This window comes from Dipodomys merriami, unplaced genomic scaffold, assembly GCF_024711535.1.
Source record: "Dipodomys merriami isolate MVZ:Mamm:240054 unplaced genomic scaffold, mDipMer1.0.p SCAF_1, whole genome shotgun sequence".
In the NCBI taxonomy this organism is placed as follows: Eukaryota; Metazoa; Chordata; class Mammalia; order Rodentia; family Heteromyidae; genus Dipodomys; species Dipodomys merriami.
The window spans coordinates 2,314,300-2,336,252 of record NW_027202270.1 but is presented as its reverse complement, the minus strand read 5'-3'; the positions used below and the strand labels follow the sequence as shown (position 1 = coordinate 2,336,252).

At 62.4% G+C, this 21,953-nt stretch overlaps 1 protein-coding gene across 2 annotated transcripts; it reads left to right on the top strand.

Annotated features, from left to right (window-relative positions):
• Positions 1-1,682: 1,682 nt before the first annotated feature.
• Klhl30 (kelch like family member 30) lies at positions 1,683-21,665 on the top strand. 2 transcript variants are annotated; one of them, XM_070019721.1, is made up of 8 exons: positions 1,683-1,762; positions 3,452-4,301; positions 5,402-5,537; positions 7,030-7,116; positions 7,597-7,752; positions 8,836-9,024; positions 19,316-19,461; positions 20,670-21,665. In XM_070019721.1, the coding sequence occupies exons 2-8, from the start codon at positions 3,528-3,530 to the stop codon at positions 20,919-20,921; spliced, it is 1,740 nt and encodes a 579-aa protein (XP_069875822.1). In that variant the 5' UTR covers positions 1,683-1,762; positions 3,452-3,527; the 3' UTR covers positions 20,922-21,665. The 2 variants fall into 2 exon arrangements, with proteins under 2 accessions (XP_069875822.1, XP_069875911.1); XM_070019810.1 differs by lacking the exon at positions 1,683-1,762 and adding an exon at positions 2,036-2,104.
• Positions 21,666-21,953: the final 288 nt, after the last annotated feature.

Sequence of the window (21,953 nt, the reverse complement as noted above, 5' to 3'; positions counted from 1 at the left end):
GATGAGACTGACACCCACGTTTACAGCCCTGATCTCATCAGAGATGCTTATGATTCCACACTGCGCAGTGAGAACAGACAAACACAGGACCGGACGGGAGGTATTGGGATGTGGAATCGGGTATGGCCCGTGGTGGGTGCAGCTTGTATTGTCTGTGTTACTCTTGTCCCAGAAGTAAACAAGTCACATGTTGAAAACATGCATCGCTCTGAAGCAGTCTGTCCAACAGGATCCATCTTGAGCCCTGGCATCCAGTGGCCCCTGACAGACCTGTGGTCTGAGGTCCTGGGCCTCTGAACCCCACAATGCCTCCTGGCTCGCGGCCCTGTGTCCAGTCGAGCCAGCACCTGGGAGCTGTCCTTAGTGCCCCTGCCCTCACCTCCTCCAGGCCGAGCAGAGTCTATAAATGGACAAAGCCAAGGCCTGTGGCCCATCCCCCTCTGGAGGTGCACAGGAGAGCTGAGGACATCCATGGAATGAGGGCACCCATGTGAGGCCTAAAGCTAGGAGGAGAGCCCCGCAGGGTGGGCTGGGGGCGGGCAGGGGCGCACCTGCCCGCTGCCGCGGAGGCTCGGCATGGAGCTGGGCACCGGGCAGCGGCTGCCTCTTTCCTCCAGCAGGGCTGCGGTGACCAGTTCGTGTTGCCTCCTGGCTGCTGTGCTGGCCAGGCAGACGTGTGTGTTCCCAGGTCTGGCTGACAGAACCCTAAACAGTGTCTAGGCGCGCCGTCCCCGGGGCCGCCCACGCCGCCCATCTGTAAGCGCGTCTGCCGGGCCCCGTGTTGTCAGAGCGTCAGTCTATTCCTGGTGGACTTGGGGCCCGGCAGCTGCGGCTCCCTGACTCCTGGCACGGCCGCCCCGGGCTGAGGCCCCTCTGCACACCCGCGGCCCTGGCTGCGAGGCGAGGCTCTGGGCACGGGCACGGCAGGGTGGGCCAGCCTCGTCAGCTCCCCAGCTCAACCTGACGAGATCGCACTCCTGAGCCACGTCCGGGCCCGGGACGGTGTGTGGACTCCGCTGCTTTATTTTTAGATGACCCCATTTTTCTGAGCTGCCTTGGGCACTGGGGATGAATGGAGACACCAGGGCAGCCCAAAGCCAAGGCCCGCCTCTGTGTGGCTCCCCCTGCCCTTGCGGGGGGCCCTGGAGGGCTCCTCAGTGCCCTGCCCTTGTGGGGGGGCCTGGAGGGCTCCTCACTGCCCTGCCCTTGCGGGGGGGCCTGGAGGGCTCCTCACTGCCCTGCAGCACCTGGCCTCCACTCAGCCTCCCACCCCGAGCGGGGATCTCACTGTCCTCCCTTGCACACGTCCCCACATTGCATTCTCCCCCATCCACCTCAGCCTGGCTGCCCAGAGGGGGCAAAAACTCTTCTTTGTCCCAGAAGCTCCTGGAAGGCCCTCAGACACCCAGAGACCCAGACCCTTAGACAACATGTGGACTGTGAGCTTTCAGAGCAAGGGCTGCAGCGCTGTCACCCAGCTCCACCCTCTGCACCCCCCTCCTGTGCAGACAAAGGCTAAAAATACCCCTGGCCCCCGCGTGGCTGCCCAGCCCAGCCCAGCCCAGCCCAGCCCAGCTCAGCCCAGCCCAGCCCAGCTCAGCTCAGCTCAGCCCAGCCCAGCCCAGCCCAGCCCAGCCCAGCCCAGCCCAGCCCAGCCCAGCCCAGCTCAGCTCAGCCCAGCCGGCCTCCACGCTCTGCACCTTGCCTCCAGTCCTGTCCTCAGGACTCCCATCTCAGCGAGGGGCCCAGAGTCCACTGAGAGGTAGGCTGGGGGCTCTGGGGGGAGGGAGTGACAAGCCAGGTGGCCTTGATACAGGCAGGCAGCCACAAGGGCAGCCGGGCAGCCTGGGAGCCACAGGGCTGAATACTTTGGACAAAGCCCGCTGGCTAGGCCATGCCGAGGGGTGGGCCGGGGAGGGGGGGGGCGGGCACACTTCCTCATGTCCTGGCTGGAAAACCAATCCCGGAGAGATGGGAGCCCTGGGACTCCAGCCGGGCTAAGACTCCTCGCTGTCCTTCCCGGCCACCCTCGCCTCCTGGACGGCCAGGGAGGGGCCCTGAGATCCCCGGAGCCTCCTCCCGTGCTAGGACCTCTGGGCGGCAGGTATGAGGGAGCGGGAGACCCCTCATGGAGAGCTGGGCACTCTTGCCTGGCAGCCACCATCGCGGCCCAGAGGCAGCGCAGCAATGGCGGGGGATGTGAGATCTGTGGGCGGTGGCTGGGAGCAAGGTCCCCCGTTAACCTACTGGCCTGCCCCACAGAGGCCCCGGGGGATCAGGAGGTGGACACCCAGCCGCGGCTGGCCTTGTACTGCGACTGTGGCTTCCAATGCTGTCCTGTGTGGGCATGTGCCCAGGCTGCTCCCTGGAAGGCCTAAGTCAGCCCCTGGGACATTTCTTGGCTCTGTGGGCAGCAGAGCGCCCCGGGGCGGGGCGGGGCAGGGGGGGACCAGGCTCCTGCCCCCACGCCCTCTCCCTGCCCATCCCTTGCCTCCCTTGCCGCAGACTCAGCGGTTTACCAGCTCCACAGTGGGGGGGGTGGGGGGGCTGTGACATTTGACACCGCTCCGCCCCTGGCATTCCACCATTGCCCACAGTGCTGCGAGGCGCCCCCTGGTGGTCATATGCCTCTGTGGAGCCCCGGCACCGTGGCGCCCAGGGCGGAAGGCTTCCTACACCGTTTGAGGAACAGTTTTCTTAGGGGAAAATACCTAGGCATACGCAAATTAACTGCACAGCATCAACCAGCCCGGCGGCAGGCTGTGACTGACATCACGGGCTCTGCCGTGTGAAGTTTCTCTCTGGAAACGACCTCAGGTTGTACCTTGTGTAACCTGCTCTTAGCCATGGACCAAGCTTCCCCATTACCTGGCTGTGTGATCGTGAGCAGTGCTTCTGTGCCTCAGTTTACTGTTAATGATAGCTTTTATCTGATGGGACAGTCGTTGGACTTAGGGGTCAGTGCAGGGAGAGGCCCGAGCTGTGTCCTGGTAGGTGGGGTACACTGTATGTGCAGGGGCTTCAAGGGAGGCCTGGTGATCGAGGCCCCTTAGCCTCAGCCTCTCCATCAGAGAGGGGCGTGGCTCACCCAAGGTCAGCAAGGTCACCTAGGCAGGTCAGGAAACCAGTGAGGCAGGAAATCTGGAATCACTCCCACGGCCTGCCCAGGAATGTTGGGTCTGGAATTGAGGCTCTTGCTCTGTGCTCTGGGTCTGCGCCGTGCAGCCCCGCAGGGTAAGGAGGCCCTGTTCTGCCTGCCTACCTGGCCCTCTGAGCCTCAGCGTGCTCCCTGAAAGAAGGGGCGGCACACGGTCTGCCTCGAAGGACTTGGGCCTGGATGAATGGGGCAGGAATGGCAGATGATAGGTACGGGGAGGGGGGGACGGGGAGGGGGGACGGGGAGGGGGGAATGAGACTGGCTCCCGTCTGATGCTGCTCTCTTCCTCCCTAGTTGCTCAGAGTGGCCTCAGGCACTGGGCAGATAGACAGACCCACAGCACTACACAGAGCCCCCACGGCACAGCGCCATGGTGCGGAACATGGATGACCTGGACTTCCAGCTGCCCTCTCACGCCCAGGACATGCTGGACGGCCTGCAGCGGCTGCGTGCCCTGCCCAAGCTGGCGGACGTCACGCTGCTGGTGCGTGGCCGGGAGCTGCCCTGCCACCGCGGCCTCCTGGCACTGAGCAGCCCCTACTTCTACGCCATGTTTGCTGGAGACTTCGCCGAGAGCTTCTCTGCACGCGTGGAGCTGCGGGACGTGGAGCCGGATGTGGTGGGACAGCTGGTGGACTTCGTGTACACGGGCCGGCTGACCATCACGCAGAGCAACGTGGAGGCGCTGACGCGCACCGCCTCCCACCTCCACTTCCCCGCCGTGCAGAAGGTCTGCGGCCGCTACCTCCAGCAGCAGCTGGATGCCACCAACTGCCTGGGCATCTGTGAGTTTGGGGAGCAGCAGGGGCTGCCGGGTGTGGCCGCGAAGGCCTGGGCCTTCCTGCGGGAGAACTTTGAGGCTGTGGCCCAGGAGGAGGAGTTCCTGCAGCTGTCCCGGGAGCGGCTGGCAGCCTGTCTGGCCAGCGACCTGCTTCAGGCACAGCCAGAGCAGAGCCGGCTCGAGGCTTTGCTGCGCTGGGTGCGCCACGACCCCCAGGCCCGGGCCGCCCACCTGCCTGAGCTCCTTAGCCTGGTGCGCCTGGACGCCGTGCCCGGGACCTGCGTGCAGCAGCTGCTGGCCACGGAGCCCCTGATCCAGGGGTCAGAGGCATGCCGGCAGGCCCTGGCCCAGGGCCGGAGTGAGGTGAGTGAGGCATGGGAGGGCTCTCAGGATCCAAAGCACCCTGCGACCTTGCACCACCGCGCCTCAAGTTAGTGTCATGTGACGGCATCACCATTCACAGACTGTGGGGCTTAGGGAGGGGAACCGGAAGGGTCCCTGGCCTGAAGGAGCCCAGGACTCAGTAGGGATGAACCTAGAAACTGACCGAAAGCAGAGCAGACCAGCCAGCCCTGGGTGGGGACAGCCTGGGGAGGCTGGGCTCGGGGCGGGCTCTCTGGAGGAAGTGGCATTGGAACTGGGCCCTGGAGTGGGGGCAGGAGCTTGGCGGGAGATAGGAAGGAAACACCATCAAGGAAGGTGGGGTAGCGGGGGCTCAGAGGCCATGGAAGCTGCATCTGAAGGTGCGCACCAAGCCCTTAAAGGTCCTTCCGTTTGTGATGGCAGCAGACTGGTGTGGGGCAGGTCCTCGTGGAACAACAGGCTCAGGTGTGGCCACGTCGAGATGCCGGTGGAGGGCAGCGGCCAGCAGCCTGCCCAGAGCCTGGGGGGTGGACATGTAGGCAGCCACAGGCCCCGTGGAGTGTGGACAGTGGATGCAGCAAAGCCTAACCCTGGCCTCCACTTGGTCGCCAGTCGCTGGAGCTCCCGGGCGGCCTGCCCGCTGGACGTCCTCTTCGTCATCTTGTACTTATTAAGGGTGGGAGGCCTGGACACCCAGAGAAGGGCCTGTAGCCGGGACAGCGCCAGCCACACGACCCATGCAGACCTAGGCTGCTGAGCCCACTGAGCCGAGGCTCCCCGGCAGGCTGGGAGGGAGCGGGGGACCTGGAGACAGGGACTCATGGAGGGGCCTGAGCACCGGCTCTAGGGTCTCTGAAGGGTGTATGCGGGAATGAGTGGCTCCAGGGTGGGCAAAGAGTGCTCCCCACAGCTACGCAGCTGCTGGCCCAGCCAGGGCGTTCACACACATGCATGCACACAAGCCCATGTGCACACATACGTGTGCATGTGTGTGTGTATGCATGCATGTGTGGAGGCCTGCCCAGCCCACACACAGGCACCGACACAGAACCCCCCTGGTGGGCCTCTGCCGGCCGCTCTGACCCGGCTCCCGCCCACAGGTGCTGCCTGGCCTGCAACAGAAGCTGCAGGAGGTGCTGGTGGTGGTGGGTGGGCAGGCCATGGAAGAGGAGGAGGAGGGCAGCGAAGACCCCGCCCCCCGCCTCGGGAACTTCGCGTTCTACAACACCAAGGCCAGTGAGTACCTGCTGCACCACCCCACGCACGGTCACGCCCACGGGGGAGGCATGCCTGCGAGTGGGCAGGGCCAGAAAGGTGCCCAGACACAGGGGACCCACCCCAGTCCCTGTCCCGGGTGCCTGGTGATTTTCACGGGACTTCCTAGGACACCGCAGGCCATGGAGGGAAGGCTGAGCGGGCCTGGGTGGTGGAGCAGCTGTCTTCAGGGAGAGGGAGGCCCGCTGGTTCATTGGGTCCTGGGGCCAGGACAGAGCTCTCCTGCTCACCGTGCCGCACGAGGAGGGTGGCCTGAGCCGCTGCTTTCGTTCTGGTGTCTTGTGTATCCATGAGAGGAGGAAGGTCTCGTGAGAAATGGAGAACAGGGCGTGTGGGCGGGAAGCCCACAAGTGAGAACTCAGGTTGAGGGTCAACCACAGCAGGGTTCCAACTGGCCCTTGGCCAGGTGCTGACCTCCCTGGGCAGCCCTCTGTTTTCTCCCTGTGCATGGGCGGGCCTGAGCCGAGGGCAGGGGCCCTGGAGCCTGTGTCCCCCACAGTGGACTCTGTCTCATTTTCCCCGTGCTTGGGGAAGTCTGGTGAGGGCTGGTGGTATTCTGGGCAGAGGCCGGTCACCGGCTATGGGGGACATCTGCCGCTGGCCTGGCAGGAGGAGGGCTGAGGTGGCCATCTGGGGCAGAGGCGATCCAGGGTGACATCAGGGGAGCAGCTGGCTGGCAGCGGTGGCCGCCAGCGGCTGGGCCATCCCCCCTGGGTGACACAGCCATGAGTCAGGGACACTCCGTCCCTGCCCACAGCACCAGCTCTGCTCACCATGAGCCTGGAATCCCAATGTCCTGGAAACAGTCTAAAACAACAGAGCGTCCCGGGGACTTCCGCCACGCCTCCCCTGGTTGCAGGCTCACGTTGCTATCTTCCCGAGTGTTCTCTTATCCCTGCTTCAGTTCACCCTGGGAAGCAGCAGGAAGGCAGCTCCACCTTGGCCCATCGCCCTGCTCTAGCCACTAGCACACCTTCCGGGGCGGCCGCGGTTACCCCCACGGCATGTGGGGGCGGGGCGGAGACTGAGGCTGGGTATGTGGAGGCATGGGGGCTGGGGGTTGGTTGGTTCCTTCGCGGCCTCATGCACACAGCAGGGACCCAGGATGGACGAATGAACCAGGGATGAGGGACACGGGCATCATACCACAGTGATAGCCCACGCCCCTCCTGGCTGAGGGACTTAGACCCAGGCTGAACGGTCCACTCCAGGCCAGGGTGGACCTACAGCCTGGGTGCCATCCTGTGTCCAGTCTTCATCCGGGCACTGAGGGGTGCTGTGGACGGCAGGGGGTAAGGTGAGCCTCAGGGCTGGCTCTGGCACGTCTCCCGGGTGATGCCCTCACCTTGGTGGCCAGCGGATCCTGCCATGCCCTTCCCCACTGGTGAGTGGGTCACTTCTGCAGCCAGCACGAGGCAAAGCCACGCTGACCCCCGCCCGTCCCATCCTCCAGGGAGGTGGATGGCTCTCCCGGACTTCCCCGACTACCACAAGTGGGGCTTCTCGCTGGCGGCGCTCAACAACGACGTCTACGTCACAGGTGGGCAGCCAGGGGCAGCTTCCAGGATGCCTGGCCAGTGCCTGGCCCAGCGAGGACCCCGGACACCAGCACTGCCCACCCAGCGGGACCCCTGAGGCAGCCAAGACCCCAGGCCTTCCCCCATGAGGGCCGGGAGGTGTAAATCCAGTGTGTACTGGTGGGTGCTCATGGTTTGAAGGCCCAGGCCGGCTCTACAGGGCCCCAAAGCCAGGCCTCCCAGGAAGCACTGAGTATGGGGCCTCTCTCTGCTTCTCAGTATTGAGGAGTTAAAGTCCCTATAAGATTTGGTTGAGGGAGGAAGTTTCTCCTGATGGGGTAACAACACTTGTCTCATAGTAGATGCCACCCACAGTCTTACCCCGGGCCCAGGGACTGGCATGTTCAACACCTTTGCAATCACAGCCTGGCATGGAGGGCGGACGGAGGGGCTTCGGGGCTCAGCCTCCGCAGGCCCAGAAACTCCAAAACCTCTCCTGGCAGGCGGCTCCCGGGGCACCAAGACTGACACCTGGTCGACCACCCAGGCCTGGTGCTTCCCCCTGAAGGAGGCAGCGTGGAAGCCCGTGGCACCCATGCTGAAGGCCCGCACCAACCACGCCAGCGCCGCGCTCAACGGCGAGATCTACGCCATCGGAGGTGAGGCCTCGCTCCCCACCGCTGGGCTCTAGGGGCCTCTCCTTCCTGCGGCATGAGCCTCTCCCTTCACCCCCCAGGGCGCCCTGGGGGACCAGTGAGCCCCACACTAGCCCCCCCCCCCGTGGGCTCTCAGAATCCATGGGGAGGGCAGGCTAGGTAGCTAGCTCTGTGCTCCCGAGGTCTTGGGACAGAACGAGCAGGACAGTTTGTGCCGACGGAGGCTTCAAGTCCCTGGGAAGGAGAACCAGACCATTCCAGACAAGCCTGGCCCTAGCCCAAAGCCACCGGGGTGGGCCCTGGGTGGGAAGTCCCCGGGGGCCTTTCTGTTGTTGTCATCTGTCAGGCCTAACACAGGGCTCCACAGCAAGGAACTTGCCAAGTGAATGACTATTGAGAAGTGTAGAGGTCCCCAAAGTCCCCAGGTTCCAGCCCAGCTCTGAGCCCCACCTGTGCCGTCTGTCCTGGCTGACCCCTTCGCCCTGGGTGGCAGCTGGGTTCTTGGCCACAGATCAGATGGCACACACAGTCCCAGAGCCCCAGCAGGCCGGGGCCCCCAGGGCCTCAAAGGCTGACGTCAGACCCACAGGGGAGCAAACGTGCTTTCCTGCTCCAGCCCCCTCCTGACACCCCTGAGACCTGGGCTGCCTACAGCTCAGGAGCCGTCCTGCCCGCGGACTGCATAAGGCCTGCAAAATCACCTGGCACATGACGGGCAGACACGCACACTTCTCAGGGGCTATTGCCTGTACCGGCAATTTGTACGGCCCACAAACACAATAAACATCCAAATGGCCTTCCACAGAAAAGGGTCCCCATGCTTAGTACGGGACTCCCTGCAGACCCCTCCTGGTTGCACGGGCCCACTCCCACCGCTTCTTGGCACAGGCCTCCCAGAGCCCCAGCTCCCCCGTGCGTGAGTTGGGCTCACTGCCTTGGAGCCACGCCACCCTTCGCTTGCCTTTCCCCAGCTGGGCACCTGGTTGTCCTCAGCACCCTAGAAAGCCCTAGACCTGAGTTTGCAGGCCCCCTTCCTCTGCCTTAGCCCCTTCTACCCTGATCCCGCCGGGAACCCCACCCCCACAGGCACCACGCTGGACGTGGTGGAGGTCGAGAGCTACGACCCCTACACGGACAGCTGGACACCCGTCAGCCCCGCCACCAAGTACGTCAGCAACTTCTCGGCCGCCAGCTGCCAGGGCCGGCTCTACCTGGTGGGCTCCAGTGCCTGCAAGTACAACGCTCTGGCCCTGCAGTGCTACAACCCCGTGACAGGTGGGCAGACTCGCAGACACCCTCGCCCCAAGGCCCGTGCCAGGAGGGTCAGGCCCACGGGCCCCCACAGAAAGGCTACAGTCCCACGGGCTCACACCTGGAATCCGAGCTACTCAGGAGACTGAGATCTGAGATTGAGGTTAAAAGCCAGCCCTAGAAGGAGTCCACGAGGCTCTTTTCTCCAATTAACCACCAAAAAAACTGGAATTGGAGCTCTGATGCAAGAAGTGGAGACAGTGCCCACTCAGCTCAGGGACAGGAACTAGGACCTGAGTTCAAGACCCGGTACTGTTTCAGAAAAGAGAGAGGGGCACCAGGGCTCAGAGACAGGAAGCAGGCGGCCTCACACCTCTTACAAGGGCCTCATCCGTGGGAGGAGGGGTGGACACGCGGGGAGAGGCCAGAGCCTGGAAATCCAGAGAATCACCTCCCAGTGTGGGCAGTGCATGGCAGTGAGGGACAGTGAGGACAGTGAGGACAGTGAGGACAATGAGGGACAGTGAGGACAGTGAGGGACAGTGAGGACAGTGAGGACAGTGAGGGACAGTGAGGACAGTGAGGACAGTGAGGAGCAGTGAGGGACACTGAGGACAATGAGGGACAGTGAGGACAGTGAGGACGGTGAGGACAGTGAGGACAGTGAAGGGCAGTGAGGACAGTGAGGACAGTGAGGACAGTGAGGGGCAGTGAGGGGCAGTGAGGACAGTGAGGACAGTGAGGGACAGTGAGGGGCAGTGAGGACAGTGAGGGGCAGTGAGGGGCAGTGAGGACAGTGAGGGGCAGTGAGGGACAGTGAGGGGCAATGAGGACAGTGTGGACAGTGAGGAACAGTGAGGACAGTGAGGACAATGAGGACAGTGAGGGACAGTGAGGGGCAGTGAGGACAGTGTGGACAGTGAGGGACAGTGAGGGGCAGTGAGGACAGTGTGGACAGTGAGGACAGTGAGGGGCAGTGAGGGACAGTGAGGACAGTGAGGGACAGTGAGGACAATGAGGGACAGTGAGGACAGTGAGGACAATGAGGGACAGTGAGGACAGTGAGGACAGTGAGGAGAGTGAGGACAGTGAGGACAATGAGGGACAGTGAGGACAGTGAGGACAGTGAGGACAGTGAGGGACAGTGAGGACAGTGAGGGGCAGTGAGGACAGTGAGGGGCAGTGAGGGGACAGTGAGGACGGTGAGGACGGTGAGGACAGTGAGGGGCAGTGAGGACGGTGAGGACAGTGAGGACGGTGAGGGACAGTGAGGGACAGTGAGGACAGTGAGGGACAGTGAGGACAGTGAGGACAGTGAGGGACAGTGAGGACAGTGAGGGGCAGTGAGGACAATGAGGGACAGTGAGGACAGTGAGGACAGTGAGGACAGTGAGGGACAGTGAGGACAGTGAGGACAGTGAGGACAGTGAGGGACAGTGAGGACAGTGAGGGGCAGTGAGGACGGTGAGGACAGTGAGGACAGTGAGGGACAGTGAGGGACAGTGAGGACAGTGAGGACAGTGAGGACAGTGAGGGGCAGTGAGGACAGTGAGGACAGTGAGGGACAGTGAGGACAGTGAGGACAGTGAGGACAGTGAGGGCAGTGAGGACAGTGAGGACAGTGAGGGGCAGTGAGGGACAGTGAGGACAGTGAGGACAGTGAGGACAGTGAGGACAGTGAGGGGCAGTGAGGGACAGTGAGGACAGTGAGGACAGTGAGGACAGTGAGGGACAGTGAGGACAGTGAGGACGGTGAGGGACAGTGAGGACAGTGAGGACGGTGAGGGACAGTGAGGGACACTGAGGACGGTGAGGACAGTGAGGACGGTGAGGACTGAGGACAGTGAGGGTCAGTGAGGGACAGTGAGGACAGTGAGGGACAGTGAGGGGCAATGAGGACAGTGAGGGACAGTGAGGGGCAATGAGGACAGTGAGGGACAGTGAGGGGTAATGAGGACAGTGAGGGACAGTGAGGACAGTGAGGACAGTGAGGACAGTGAGGGACAGTGAGGACAGTGAGGGGCAGTGAGGACAGTGAGGACAGTGAGGGGCAGTGAGGACAGTGAGGGGCAGTAAGGGACAGTGAGGACAGTGAGGACAGTGAGGGGCAGTGAGGACAGTGAGGACAGTGAGGGGCAGTGAGGACAGTGAGGACAGTGAGGACAGTGAGGGGCAGTGAGGGACAGTGAGGACAGTGAGGACAGTGAGGACAGTGAGGGGCAGTGAGGACGGTGAGGACAGTGAGGACAGTGAGGACAGTGAGGGACAGTGAGGGACAGTGAGGACAGTGAGGACAGTGAGGACAGTGAGGGGCAGTGAGGACAGTGAGGACAGTGAGAGACAGTGAGGACAGTGAGGGACAGTGAGGACAGTGAGGGACAGTGAGGACAGTGAGGACAGTGAGGACAGTGAGGGACAGTGAGGGACAGTGAGGACAGTGAGGACAGTGAGGACAGTGAGGGGCAGTGAGGACGGTGAGGACGGTGAGGACAGTGAGGACAGTGAGGACAGTGACGGGCAGTGAGGACAGTGAGGACGGTGAGGACAGTGAGGACAGTGAGGGACAGTGAGGACAGTGAGGACGGTGAGGGACAGTGAGGACAGTGAGGACGGTGAGGGACAGTGAGGGACAGTGAGGACAGTGAGGACGGTGAGGACTGAGGACAGTGAGGGACAGTGAGGGACAGTGAGGACAGTGAGGGACAGTGAGGGGCAATGAGGACAGTGAGGGACAGTGAGGGGCAATGAGGACAGTGAGGGACAGTGAGGACAGTGAGGACAGTGAGGGACAGTGAGGACAGTGAGGGACAGTGAGGACAGTGAGGGGCAGTGAGGACAGTGAGGACAGTGAGGGGCAGTGAGGACAGTGAGGGGCAGTGAGGGACAGTGAGGACAGTGAGGACAGTGAGGGGCAGTGAGGACAGTGAGGGACAGTGAGGACAGTGAGGACAGTGAGGAGAGTGAGGACAGTGAGGGGCAGTGAGGACGGTGAGGACAGTGAGGACAGTGAGGACAGTGAGGACAGTGATGACAGTGAGGGACAGTGAGGACGGTGAGGACAGTGAGGACAGTGAGGGGCAGTGAGGACAGTGAGGACAGTGAGGACAGTGAGGGGCAGTGAGGGACAGTGAGGGACAGTGAGGACAGTGAGGACAGTGAGGGGCAGTGAGGACGGTGAGGACAGTGAGGACAGTGAGGACAGTGAGGGACAGTGAGGGACAGTGAGGACAGTGAGGACAGTGAGGACAGTGGGGGCAGTGAGGACAGTGAGGGACAGTGAGGACAGTGAGGGACAGTGAGGACAGTGAGGACAGTGAGGACAGTGAGGGACAGTGAGGGACAGTGAGGACAGTGAGGACAGTGAGGACAGTGAGGGGCAGTGAGGACGGTGAGGACAGTGAGGACAGTGAGGACAGTGAGGGACAGTGAGGACAGTGAGGACAGTGAGGACAGTGAGGGGCAGTGAGGACAGTGAGGACAGTGAGGACAATGAGGACAGTGAGGGACAGTGAGGACAGTGAGGACAGTGAGGACAGTGAGGACAGTGAGGACAGTGAGGGGCAGTGAGGACAATGAGGACAGTGAGGACAGTGAGGGACAGTGAGGACAGTGAGGACAGTGAGGACAGTGAGGGACAGTGAGGACAGTGAGGGACAGTGAGGACAGTGAGGACAGTGAGGACAGTGAGGGACAGTGAGGGACAGTGAGGACAGTGAGGACAGTGAGGACAGTGAGGGACAGTGAGGACAATGAGGACAGTGAGGGGCAGTGAGGACAGTGAGGACAGTGAGGGGCATTGAGGACAGTGAGGACAGTGAGGACAGTGAGGGACAGTGAGGACAGTGAGGACAGTGAGGGACAGTGAGGACAGTGAGGACAGTGAGGACAGTGAGGGACAGTGAGGGACAGTGAGGACAGTGAGGATGGTGAAGACAGTGAGGACAGTGAGGACAGTGAGGGACAGTGAGGACAGTGAGGACAGTGAGGGGCAGTGAGGACAGTGAGGGGCAGTGAGGACAGTGAGGACAGTGAGGGGCAGTGAGGGACAGTGAGGACAGTGAGGACAGTGAGGGGCAGTGAGGGAGAGTGAGGGACAGTGAGGACAGTGAGGGGCAGTGAGGACAGTGAGGACAGTGAGGGGCAGTGAGGACAGTGAGGACAGTGAGGACAGTGAGGGACAGTGAGGACAGTGAGGACAGTGAGGGGCAGTGAGGACGGTGAGGACAGTGAGGACAGTGAGGACAGTGAGGGGCAGTGAGGACAGTGAGGGACAGTGAGGACAGTGAGGACAGTGAGGGACAGTGAGGACAGTGAGGGACAGTGAGGACAGTGAGGACAGTGAGGACACTGAGGGACAGTGAGGGGCAGTGAGGACGGTGAGGGGCAGTGAGGACGGTGAGGACAGTGAGGGACAGTGAGGACAGTGAGGACAGTGAGGGGCAGTGAGGGGCAGTGAGGACAGTGAGGGACAGTGAGGACAGTGAGGACAGTGAGGACAGTGAGGGACAGTGAGGACAGTGAGGACGGTGAGGGGCAGTGAGGACGGTGAGGACAGTGAGGGACAGTGAGGACAGTGAGGACAGTGAGGGGCAGTGAGGACAGTGAGGACAGTGAGGACAGTGAGGGGCAGTGAGGACAGTGAGGACAGGAGGACAGTGAGGGACAGTGAGGACAGTGAGGATGGTGAAGACAGTGAGGACAGTGAGGACAGTGAGGGACAGTGAGGGACAGTGAGGACAGTGAGGATGGTGAAGACAGTGAGGACAGTGAGGACAGTGAGGGACAGTGAGGACAGTGAGGACAGTGAGGGGCAGTGAGGACAGTGAGGGGCAGTGAGGACAGTGAGGACAGTGAGGGGCAGTGAGGACAGTGAGGACAGTGAGGACAGTGAGGGACAGTGAGGGACAGTGAGGACAGTGAGGACAGTGAGGGACAGTGAGGACAGTGAGGACAGTGAGGGGCAGTGAGGGACAGTGAGGGACAGTGAGGACAGTGAGGGGCAGTGAGGACAGTGAGGACAGTGAGGGGCAGTGAGGACAGTGAGGGGCAGTGAGGACAGTGAGGACAGTGAGGACAGTGAGGACAGTGAGGGGCAGTGAGGACAGTGAGGACAGTGAGGGACAGTGAGGACAGTGAGGACAGTGAGGACAGTGAGGGACAGTGAGGACAGTGAGGGACAGTGAGTACAGTGAGGACAGTGAGGACAGTGAGGCACAGTGAGGGACAGTGAGGACAGTGAGGGGCAGTGAGGACGGTGAGGACAGTGAGGACAGTGAGGACAGTGAGGACAATGAGGACAGTGAGGACAGTGAGGACAGTGAGGGACAGTGAGGACAGTGAGGGACAGTGAGGACAGTGAGGACAGTGAGGACAGTGAGGGGCAGTGAGGGGCAGTGAGGACAGTGAGGGGTAGTGAGGACAGTGAGGACAGTGAGGACAGTGAGGGACAGTGAGGACAGTGAGGACAGTGAGGACAGTGAGGGCAGTGAGGACAGTGAGGACAGTGAGGACAGTGAGGGACAGTGAGGACAGTGAGGACAGTGAGGGGCAGTGAGGACAGTGAGGGGCAGTGAGGACAGTGAGGACAGTGAGGACAGTGAGGGACAGTGAGGGGCAGTGAGGATGGTGAGGACAGTGAGGACAGTGAGGGGCAGTGAGGACAGTGAGGACAGTGAGGACAGTGAGGGACAGTGAGGACAGTGAGGACAGTGAGGACAGTGAGGGACAGTGAGGACAGTGAGGGACAGTGAGGACAGTGAGGACAGTGAGGACAGTGAGGGACAGTGAGGGACAGTGAGGACAGTGAGGACAGTGAGGACAGTGAGGGACAGTGAGGACAATGAGGACAGTGAGGGGCAGTGAGGACAGTGAGGACAGTGAGGGGCAATGAGGACAGTGAGGACAGTGAGGACAGTGAGGGACAGTGAGGACAGTGAGGACAGTGAGGACAGTGAGGGACAGTGAGGACAGTGAGGACAGTGAGGACAGTGAGGGACAGTGAGGGACAGTGAGGACAGTGAGGATGGTGAAGACAGTGAGGACAGTGAGGACAGTGAGGGACAGTGAGGACAGTGAGGACAGTGAGGGGCAGTGAGGACAGTGAGGGGCAGTGAGGACAGTGAGGACAGTGAGGGGCAGTGAGGGACAGTGAGGACAGTGAGGGGCAGTGAGGGGCAGTGAGGACAGTGAGGACAGTGAGGGGCAGTGAGGGACAGTGAGGGACAGTGAGGACAGTGAGGGGCAGTGAGGACAGTGAGGACAGTGAGGACAGTGAGGACAGTGAGGACAATGAGGACAGTGAGGACAGTGAGGGGCAGTGAGGACAGTGAGGACAGTGAGGACAGTGAGGAAAGTGAGGGGCAGTGAGGACAGTGAGGACAGTGAGGGACAGTGAGGACAGTGAGGGACAGTGAGGACAGTGAGGACAGTGAGGACAGTGAGGGACAGTGAGGGGCAGTGAGGACGGTGAGGGGCAGTGAGGACGGTGAGGACAGTGAGGGACAGTGAGGACAGTGAGGACAGTGAGGGGCAGTGAGGGGCAGTGAGGACAGTGAGGGACAGTGAGGACAGTGAGGACAGTGAGGACAGTGAGGGACAGTGAGGACAGTGAGGACGGTGAGGGGCAGTGAGGACGGTGAGGGGCAGTGAGGACGGTGAGGACAGTGAGGGACAGTGAGGACAGTGAGGACAGTGAGGGGCAGTGAGGACAGTGAGGACAGTGAGGACAGTGAGGGGCAGTGAGGACAGTGAGGACAGTGAGAACAGTGAGGGACAGTGAGGACAGTGAGGATGGTGAAGACAGTGAGGACAGTGAGGACAGTGAGGGACAGTGAGGACAGTGAGGACAGTGAGGGACAGTGAGGGACAGTGAGGACCGTGAGGATGGTGAAGACAGTGAGGACAGTGAGGACAGTGAGGGACAGTGAGGACAGTGAGGACAGTGAGGGGCAGTGAGGACAGTGAGGGGCAGTGAGGACAGTGAGGACAGTGAGGGGCAGTGAGGACAGTGAGGACAGTGAGGACAGTGAGGGACAGTGAGGGACAGTGAGGACAGTGAGGACAGTGAGGGACAGTGAGGACAGTGAGGACAGTGAGGGGCAGTGAGGGACAGTGAGGGACAGTGAGGACAGTGAGGGGCAGTGAGGACAGTGAGGACAGTGAGGGGCAGTGAGGACAGTGAGGGGCAGTGAGGACAGTGAGGACAGTGAGGACAGTGAGGACAGTGAGGGGCAGTGAGGACAGTGAGGACAGTGAGGGACAGTGAGGACAGTGAGGACAGTGAGGACAGTGAGGGACAGTGAGGACAGTGAGGGACAGTGAGGACAGTGAGGACAGTGAGGACAGTGAGGCACAGTGAGGGACAGTGAGGACAGTGAGGGGCAGTGAGGACGGTGAGGACAGTGAGGACAGTGAGGACAGTGAGGACAATGAGGGCAGTGAGGACAGTGAGGACAGTGAGGGACAGTGAGGACAGTGAGGGACAGTGAGGACAGTGAGGACAGTGAGGACAGTGAGGGGCAGTGAGGGGCAGTGAGGACAGTGAGGGGTAGTGAGGACAGTGAGGACAGTGAGGACAGTGAGGGACAGTGAGGACAGTGAGGACAGTGAGGACAGTGAGGGCAGTGAGGACAGTGAGGACAGTGAGGACAGTGAGGGACAGTGAGGACAGTGAGGACAGTGAGGGGCAGTGAGGGGCAGTGAGGACAGTGAGGGGCAGTGAGGATAGTGAGGGGCAGTGAGGACAGTGAGGGGCAGTGAGGACAGTGAGGACAGTGAGGACAGTGAGGGGCAGTGAGGGGCAGTGAGGACGGTGAGGACAGTGAGGGACAGTGAGGACAGTGAGGACAGTGAGGGGCAGTGAGGACAGTGAGGACAGTGAGGACAGTGAGGGGCAGTGAGGACAGTGAGGACAGTGAGGACAGTGAGGGACAGTGAGGACAGTGAGGATGGTGAAGACAGTGAGGACAGTGAGGACAGTGAGGGACAGTGAGGACAGTGAGGACAGTGAGGGACAGTGAGGGACAGTGAGGACAGTGAGGATGGTGAAGACAGTGAGGACAGTGAGGACAGTGAGGGACAGTGAGGACAGTGAGGACAGTGAGGGGCAGTGAGGACAGTGAGGGGCAGTGAGGACAGTGAGGACAGTGAGGGGCAGTGAGGACAGTGAGGACAGTGAGGACAGTGAGGGACAGTGAGGGACAGTGAGGACAGTGAGGACAGTGAGGGACAGTGAGGACAGTGAGGACAGTGAGGGGCAGTGAGGGACAGTGAGGGACAGTGAGGACAGTGAGGGGCAGTGAGGACAGTGAGGACAGTGAGGGGCAGTGAGGACAGTGAGGGGCAGTGAGGACAGTGAGGACAGTGAGGACAGTGAGGACAGTGAGGGGCAGTGAGGACAGTGAGGGACAGTGAGGACAGTGAGGCACAGTGAGGACAGTGAGGACAGTGAGGACAGTGAGGGACAGTGAGGACAGTGAGGACAGTGAGGACAGTGAGGGACAGTGAGGACAGTGAGGGACAGTGAGGACAGTGAGGACAGTGAGGACAGTGAGGCACAGTGAGGGACAGTGAGGACAGTGAGGGGCAGTGAGGACGGTGAGGACAGTGAGGACAGTGAGGACAGTGAGGACAGTGAGGACAGTGAGGACAGTGAGGACAGTGAGGGACAGTGAGGACAGTGAGGGACAGTGAGGACAGTGAGGACAGTGAGGACAGTGAGGGGCAGTGAGGGGCAGTGAGGACAGTGAGGGGTAGTGAGGACAGTGAGGACAGTGAGGACAGTGAGGGACAGTGAGGACAGTGAGGACAGTGAGGACAGTGAGGGCAGTGAGGACAGTGAGGACAGTGAGGACAGTGAGGGACAGTGAGGACAGTGAGGACAGTGAGGGGCAGTGAGGGGCAGTGAGGACAGTGAGGGGCAGTGAGGACAGTGAGGACAGTGAGGACAGTGAGGGACAGTGAGGACAGTGAGGACAGTGAGGGGCAGTGAGGACAGTGAGGACAGTGAGGGGCAGTGAGGGACAGTGAGGGACAGTGAGGACAGTGAGGGGCAGTGAGGACAGTGAGGACAGTGAGGGGCAGTGAGGACAGTGAGGGGCAGTGAGGACAGTGAGGACAGTGAGGACAGTGAGGACAGTGAGGGGCAGTGAGGACAGTGAGGACAGTGAGGGACAGTGAGGACAGTGAGGACAGTGAGGACAGTGAGGGACAGTGAGGACAGTGAGGACAGTGAGGACAGTGAGGACGGTGAGGACAGTGAGGACAGTGAGGACAGTGAGGGACAGTGAGGACAGTGAGGACAGTGAGGGGCAGTGAGGGGCAGTGAGGACAGTGAGGGGCAGTGAGGATAGTGAGGGGCAGTGAGGACAGTGAGGACAGTGAGGACAGTGAGGACAGTGAGGGGCAGTGAGGACAGTGAGGACAGTGAGGGGCAGTGAGGGGCAGTGAGGACAGTGAGGGGTAGTGAGGACAGTGAGGACAGTGAGGACAGTGAGGGACAGTGAGGACAGTGAGGACAGTGAGGACAGTGAGGGCAGTGAGGACAGTGAGGACAGTGAGGACAGTGAGGGACAGTGAGGACAGTGAGGACAGTGAGGGGCAGTGAGGGGCAGTGAGGACAGTGAGGGGCAGTGAGGATAGTGAGGGGCAGTGAGGACAGTGAGGGGCAGTGAGGACAGTGAGGACAGTGAGGACAGTGAGGACAGTGAGGGACAGTGAGGACAGTGAGGACAGTGAGGGGCAGTGAGGGGCAGTGAGGACAGTGAGGGGCAGTGAGGACAGTGAGGACAGTGAGGACAGTGAGGACAGTGAGGGACAGTGAGGACAGTGAGGACAGTGAGGGGCAGTGAGGGGCAGTGAGGACAGTGAGGGGCAGTGAGGATAGTGAGGGGCAGTGAGGACAGTGAGGGGCAGTGAGGACAGTGAGGACAGTGAGGACAGTGAGGGGCAGTGAGGGGCAGTGAGGATGGTGAGGACAGTGAGGACAGTGAGGGGCAGTGTGGTGCAGTGAGCGGTGTTTGTGGCACTCAGAGTGACCTGGACCAGGAGCTGGCAGGATCGCAGACCTGCAGAAGGGGTGGGGCGGGCTGAGGCAGCGCCCCGGGGGCAGCGTAGGTCAAGGCCGGGAGTGTGTCGGGCTGGGTTGGCTCATGGAGTTTCCAGGCCCACGTCCTTCCTGAGGATGAGATTCTCGGGCACTCCCGCTGCCTGGTCTTACTGAGAGACAGGCGTGGAGGGACTTCCCACACGGGGCAGTGCACCGGGCTTGCCTGCCCGGGACCCCCGGCCTCCCTGCTGAAGCACCTGTGCCCCACAGATGCGTGGGGCGTGATCGCCTCGCCCTTCCTGCCCAAGTACCTGTCCTCCCCGCGCTGTGCCGCGCTGAACGGGGCGCTCTACCTCATCGGGGATAACACGAAGAAGGTGTATGTCTATGACCCCGGGGCCAACCTGTGGCAAAAGGTGGGTACCCACCTCCCGCTGCCCCCCGGGACTCCTTCCTGGCAGAACTCAGCCTGGAGGCCATGGTGGGGGTGCCCCACGGGGCCTTGGGCCTCTCTCCGGCCGTCCCCAGGAGGCGGGATGGGGAGGAGCTGGTGACCACTTGTGTCCCATCCCCTGCCTGCCTATTTTCCTGGAGTGGGGGGCTTCTTCCTTTTAGGAGATCAAATCCAGGCTCGGCAGCTCCTTCCTGTGAGCAGCAGAGCCGTGCGTCCTGGGGAGGTCCGGCTGGGGAGGGGCCCTGAGCTGTGAGTGTGGGGGCCTGCCAGCCTCCACTCTCAGCCCTCAGCCCCTCTTCTTCCACCCCTGGCTCAGGCCATAGGGTGGCCTGTGGCCACTGCAGAGACCAGCACGGGGCGCAGCCTGGCCTTTGTCCTCCTGTGTGCCTTCGTCCCCAGCTGCATGCTGAGCCCCTGCCTGCAGCCTCCCCAGGCCCTGAGCCAGCTTGCCTGGTGGCAGCAAGGCCTCTGTGTCCTGCTGCCCACAGCTGCCCACAGCTGCCCCTGGCTCCAAGGCTCTGCTGGCCCGAGGCCCCTGATCCTGTTCCGAGGCGGGAGAGGGAGAGGTGCAGCAGCTTCCCACCCGGACTGCAGCTGGCTTCAACCAGGCCCAGGCCCCAGGCCGGGCTGGGGTCCCTGCCGTGCAGGGCCACCCTTGGCCCTCCTTGAGCTTGGGGAGGGGGTGGCCCTGGCCACTTTCTTCATGTGGAGGCCACACAGAGCCTTCCCCACAACCCCAGGCTCCGTCAGGGAGCCTCTGTTGCCGCGCAGCCTCTGCAGACCCTGGGCTCAACCGCTCACAGAGCGGAGGCTGGCCAGCGGGGGGATGGGACCCAGGGGTCAATCAGAGGTCATGCGGGGGCTCAGCCCTCCCCGGTGTCTGCGGGGGCGGGGCCACATCTTGTCCCCATGTCCCCTCTGAGGAAGCTGTCCAGGGTCTTCCCAGCCTCGCTGGAGGCTGGATGGAGGCAGCACCGGCTCAGGCATCTGTTCCCCCACCTGCCGGGGCCCCTCTGACTCTACGGGGTGGAAATGTCAGCCTGGGAGGTCCCAGTGGGCGCTCTGGGAGAGGGCACCCCTGCCCGGACCCCTCTCCCCGCACCCCTGCCCCTTCCCAGACCCCTCCTTGTGTCCCGGCCCTGCGCAGACCCTGACTCTGAGTCTCGGCAGGTGCAGTCCCAGCACAGCCTGCATGAGAACGGGGCCCTGGTGCCGCTGGGCGACACGCTGTACGTGACGGGCGGCCGCTGGCAGGGCATGGACGGCGACTACCGCGTGGAGATGGAGGCCTACGACACTGTGCGGGACGCCTGGGCCCGCCACGGCGCCCTGCCCCGCCTCTGGCTCTACCACGGAGCCTCCACCATCTTCCTGGACCTCTCCCTGTGGACGCAGCCCTTTGGACCCTCTCCGGAGCACTGAGCGGCTCCCGGGGTACCCCCCCCCCCAAGGCCATGAGGAACGGCCCAGACCACCAGATGGCACAGCTCAGAGAACACGGCTTAGTCTCTGGAGCCTCCACACCAAACGCCGGTGACACCTTGGTACGGCGTGAGCAGGGGGGCCGATGCTCTGCTGCCCCGGGGTCCCAGCACCTCGGACACCCCCAGAGCCCTCGGGCACCTGCCACCTCCACCACCACGCCTCCTGCCGCTGCCCTCCCTCCGCAGCGCGGCGACGGACACTGAATGACGGGCAAGCTGTGATGGACACGGAGGCCGGGCCTCCCTGCTGGGCCTGGGGAGGTCGGTGCTGCTTTCAAGTCCGCTTCTGGCCCAGAGGGGCCCCGCCCCACCCTTTACATCCCCGCTGCCACCAGGGGCGCCACAGAGGCTCAGGGGAGGCCGGGGCTGGGGCGCCAGACAAGGAGCGAGGGTCCAGCCTGGAGGAGAGGGTGCCAGGAATCCGCCACCTCCCGCTTCCTGGGGCAACTTTATCCACACAAAGGCTCTTCCTCACCAAGGAAGTTCCCTGGGTACGGATCTAGAGGGGCAGGGGGCCTTCGAGGAAGGTTTGGCTAGCCTCTCCTGACAGCCAAAGTATAATTTGGGGGGGAACTGAGCTCGCCGGGTCCTGCCCGGGCCGGCCCGGCCTCCCGTCTCCTCTCTCACCCTGGTCAGGCACGGGGTCTGTCACCAGGAAGCAGTAAAGGACTCTCACAGTGACTGCGCGTGTCCTGTCTGTCCTGGGCTCTGGGAGGGCAGCAGGCTGCAGGGGGAGCGTTGAGTGGGCTGTGCCAGCCACGGGCTGCTCGGGTTCCCAGCACCTCCCAGGCAAAGCCTTTGTCCTTGGCGCCTTCCCTGCTCCAGGCAGTGCCAGTGGTTGCTGCCCTTGTGTCAGGCCACGGACTGTGGCTGTACTCCAGTGGACTGCTTAGCCAGCAGACCTCTGCGGTTGGCGTGGACCACCACGGCCGTGGGCTGGCTAACCGGCTCCCCAGGTGAAGGAAGATGG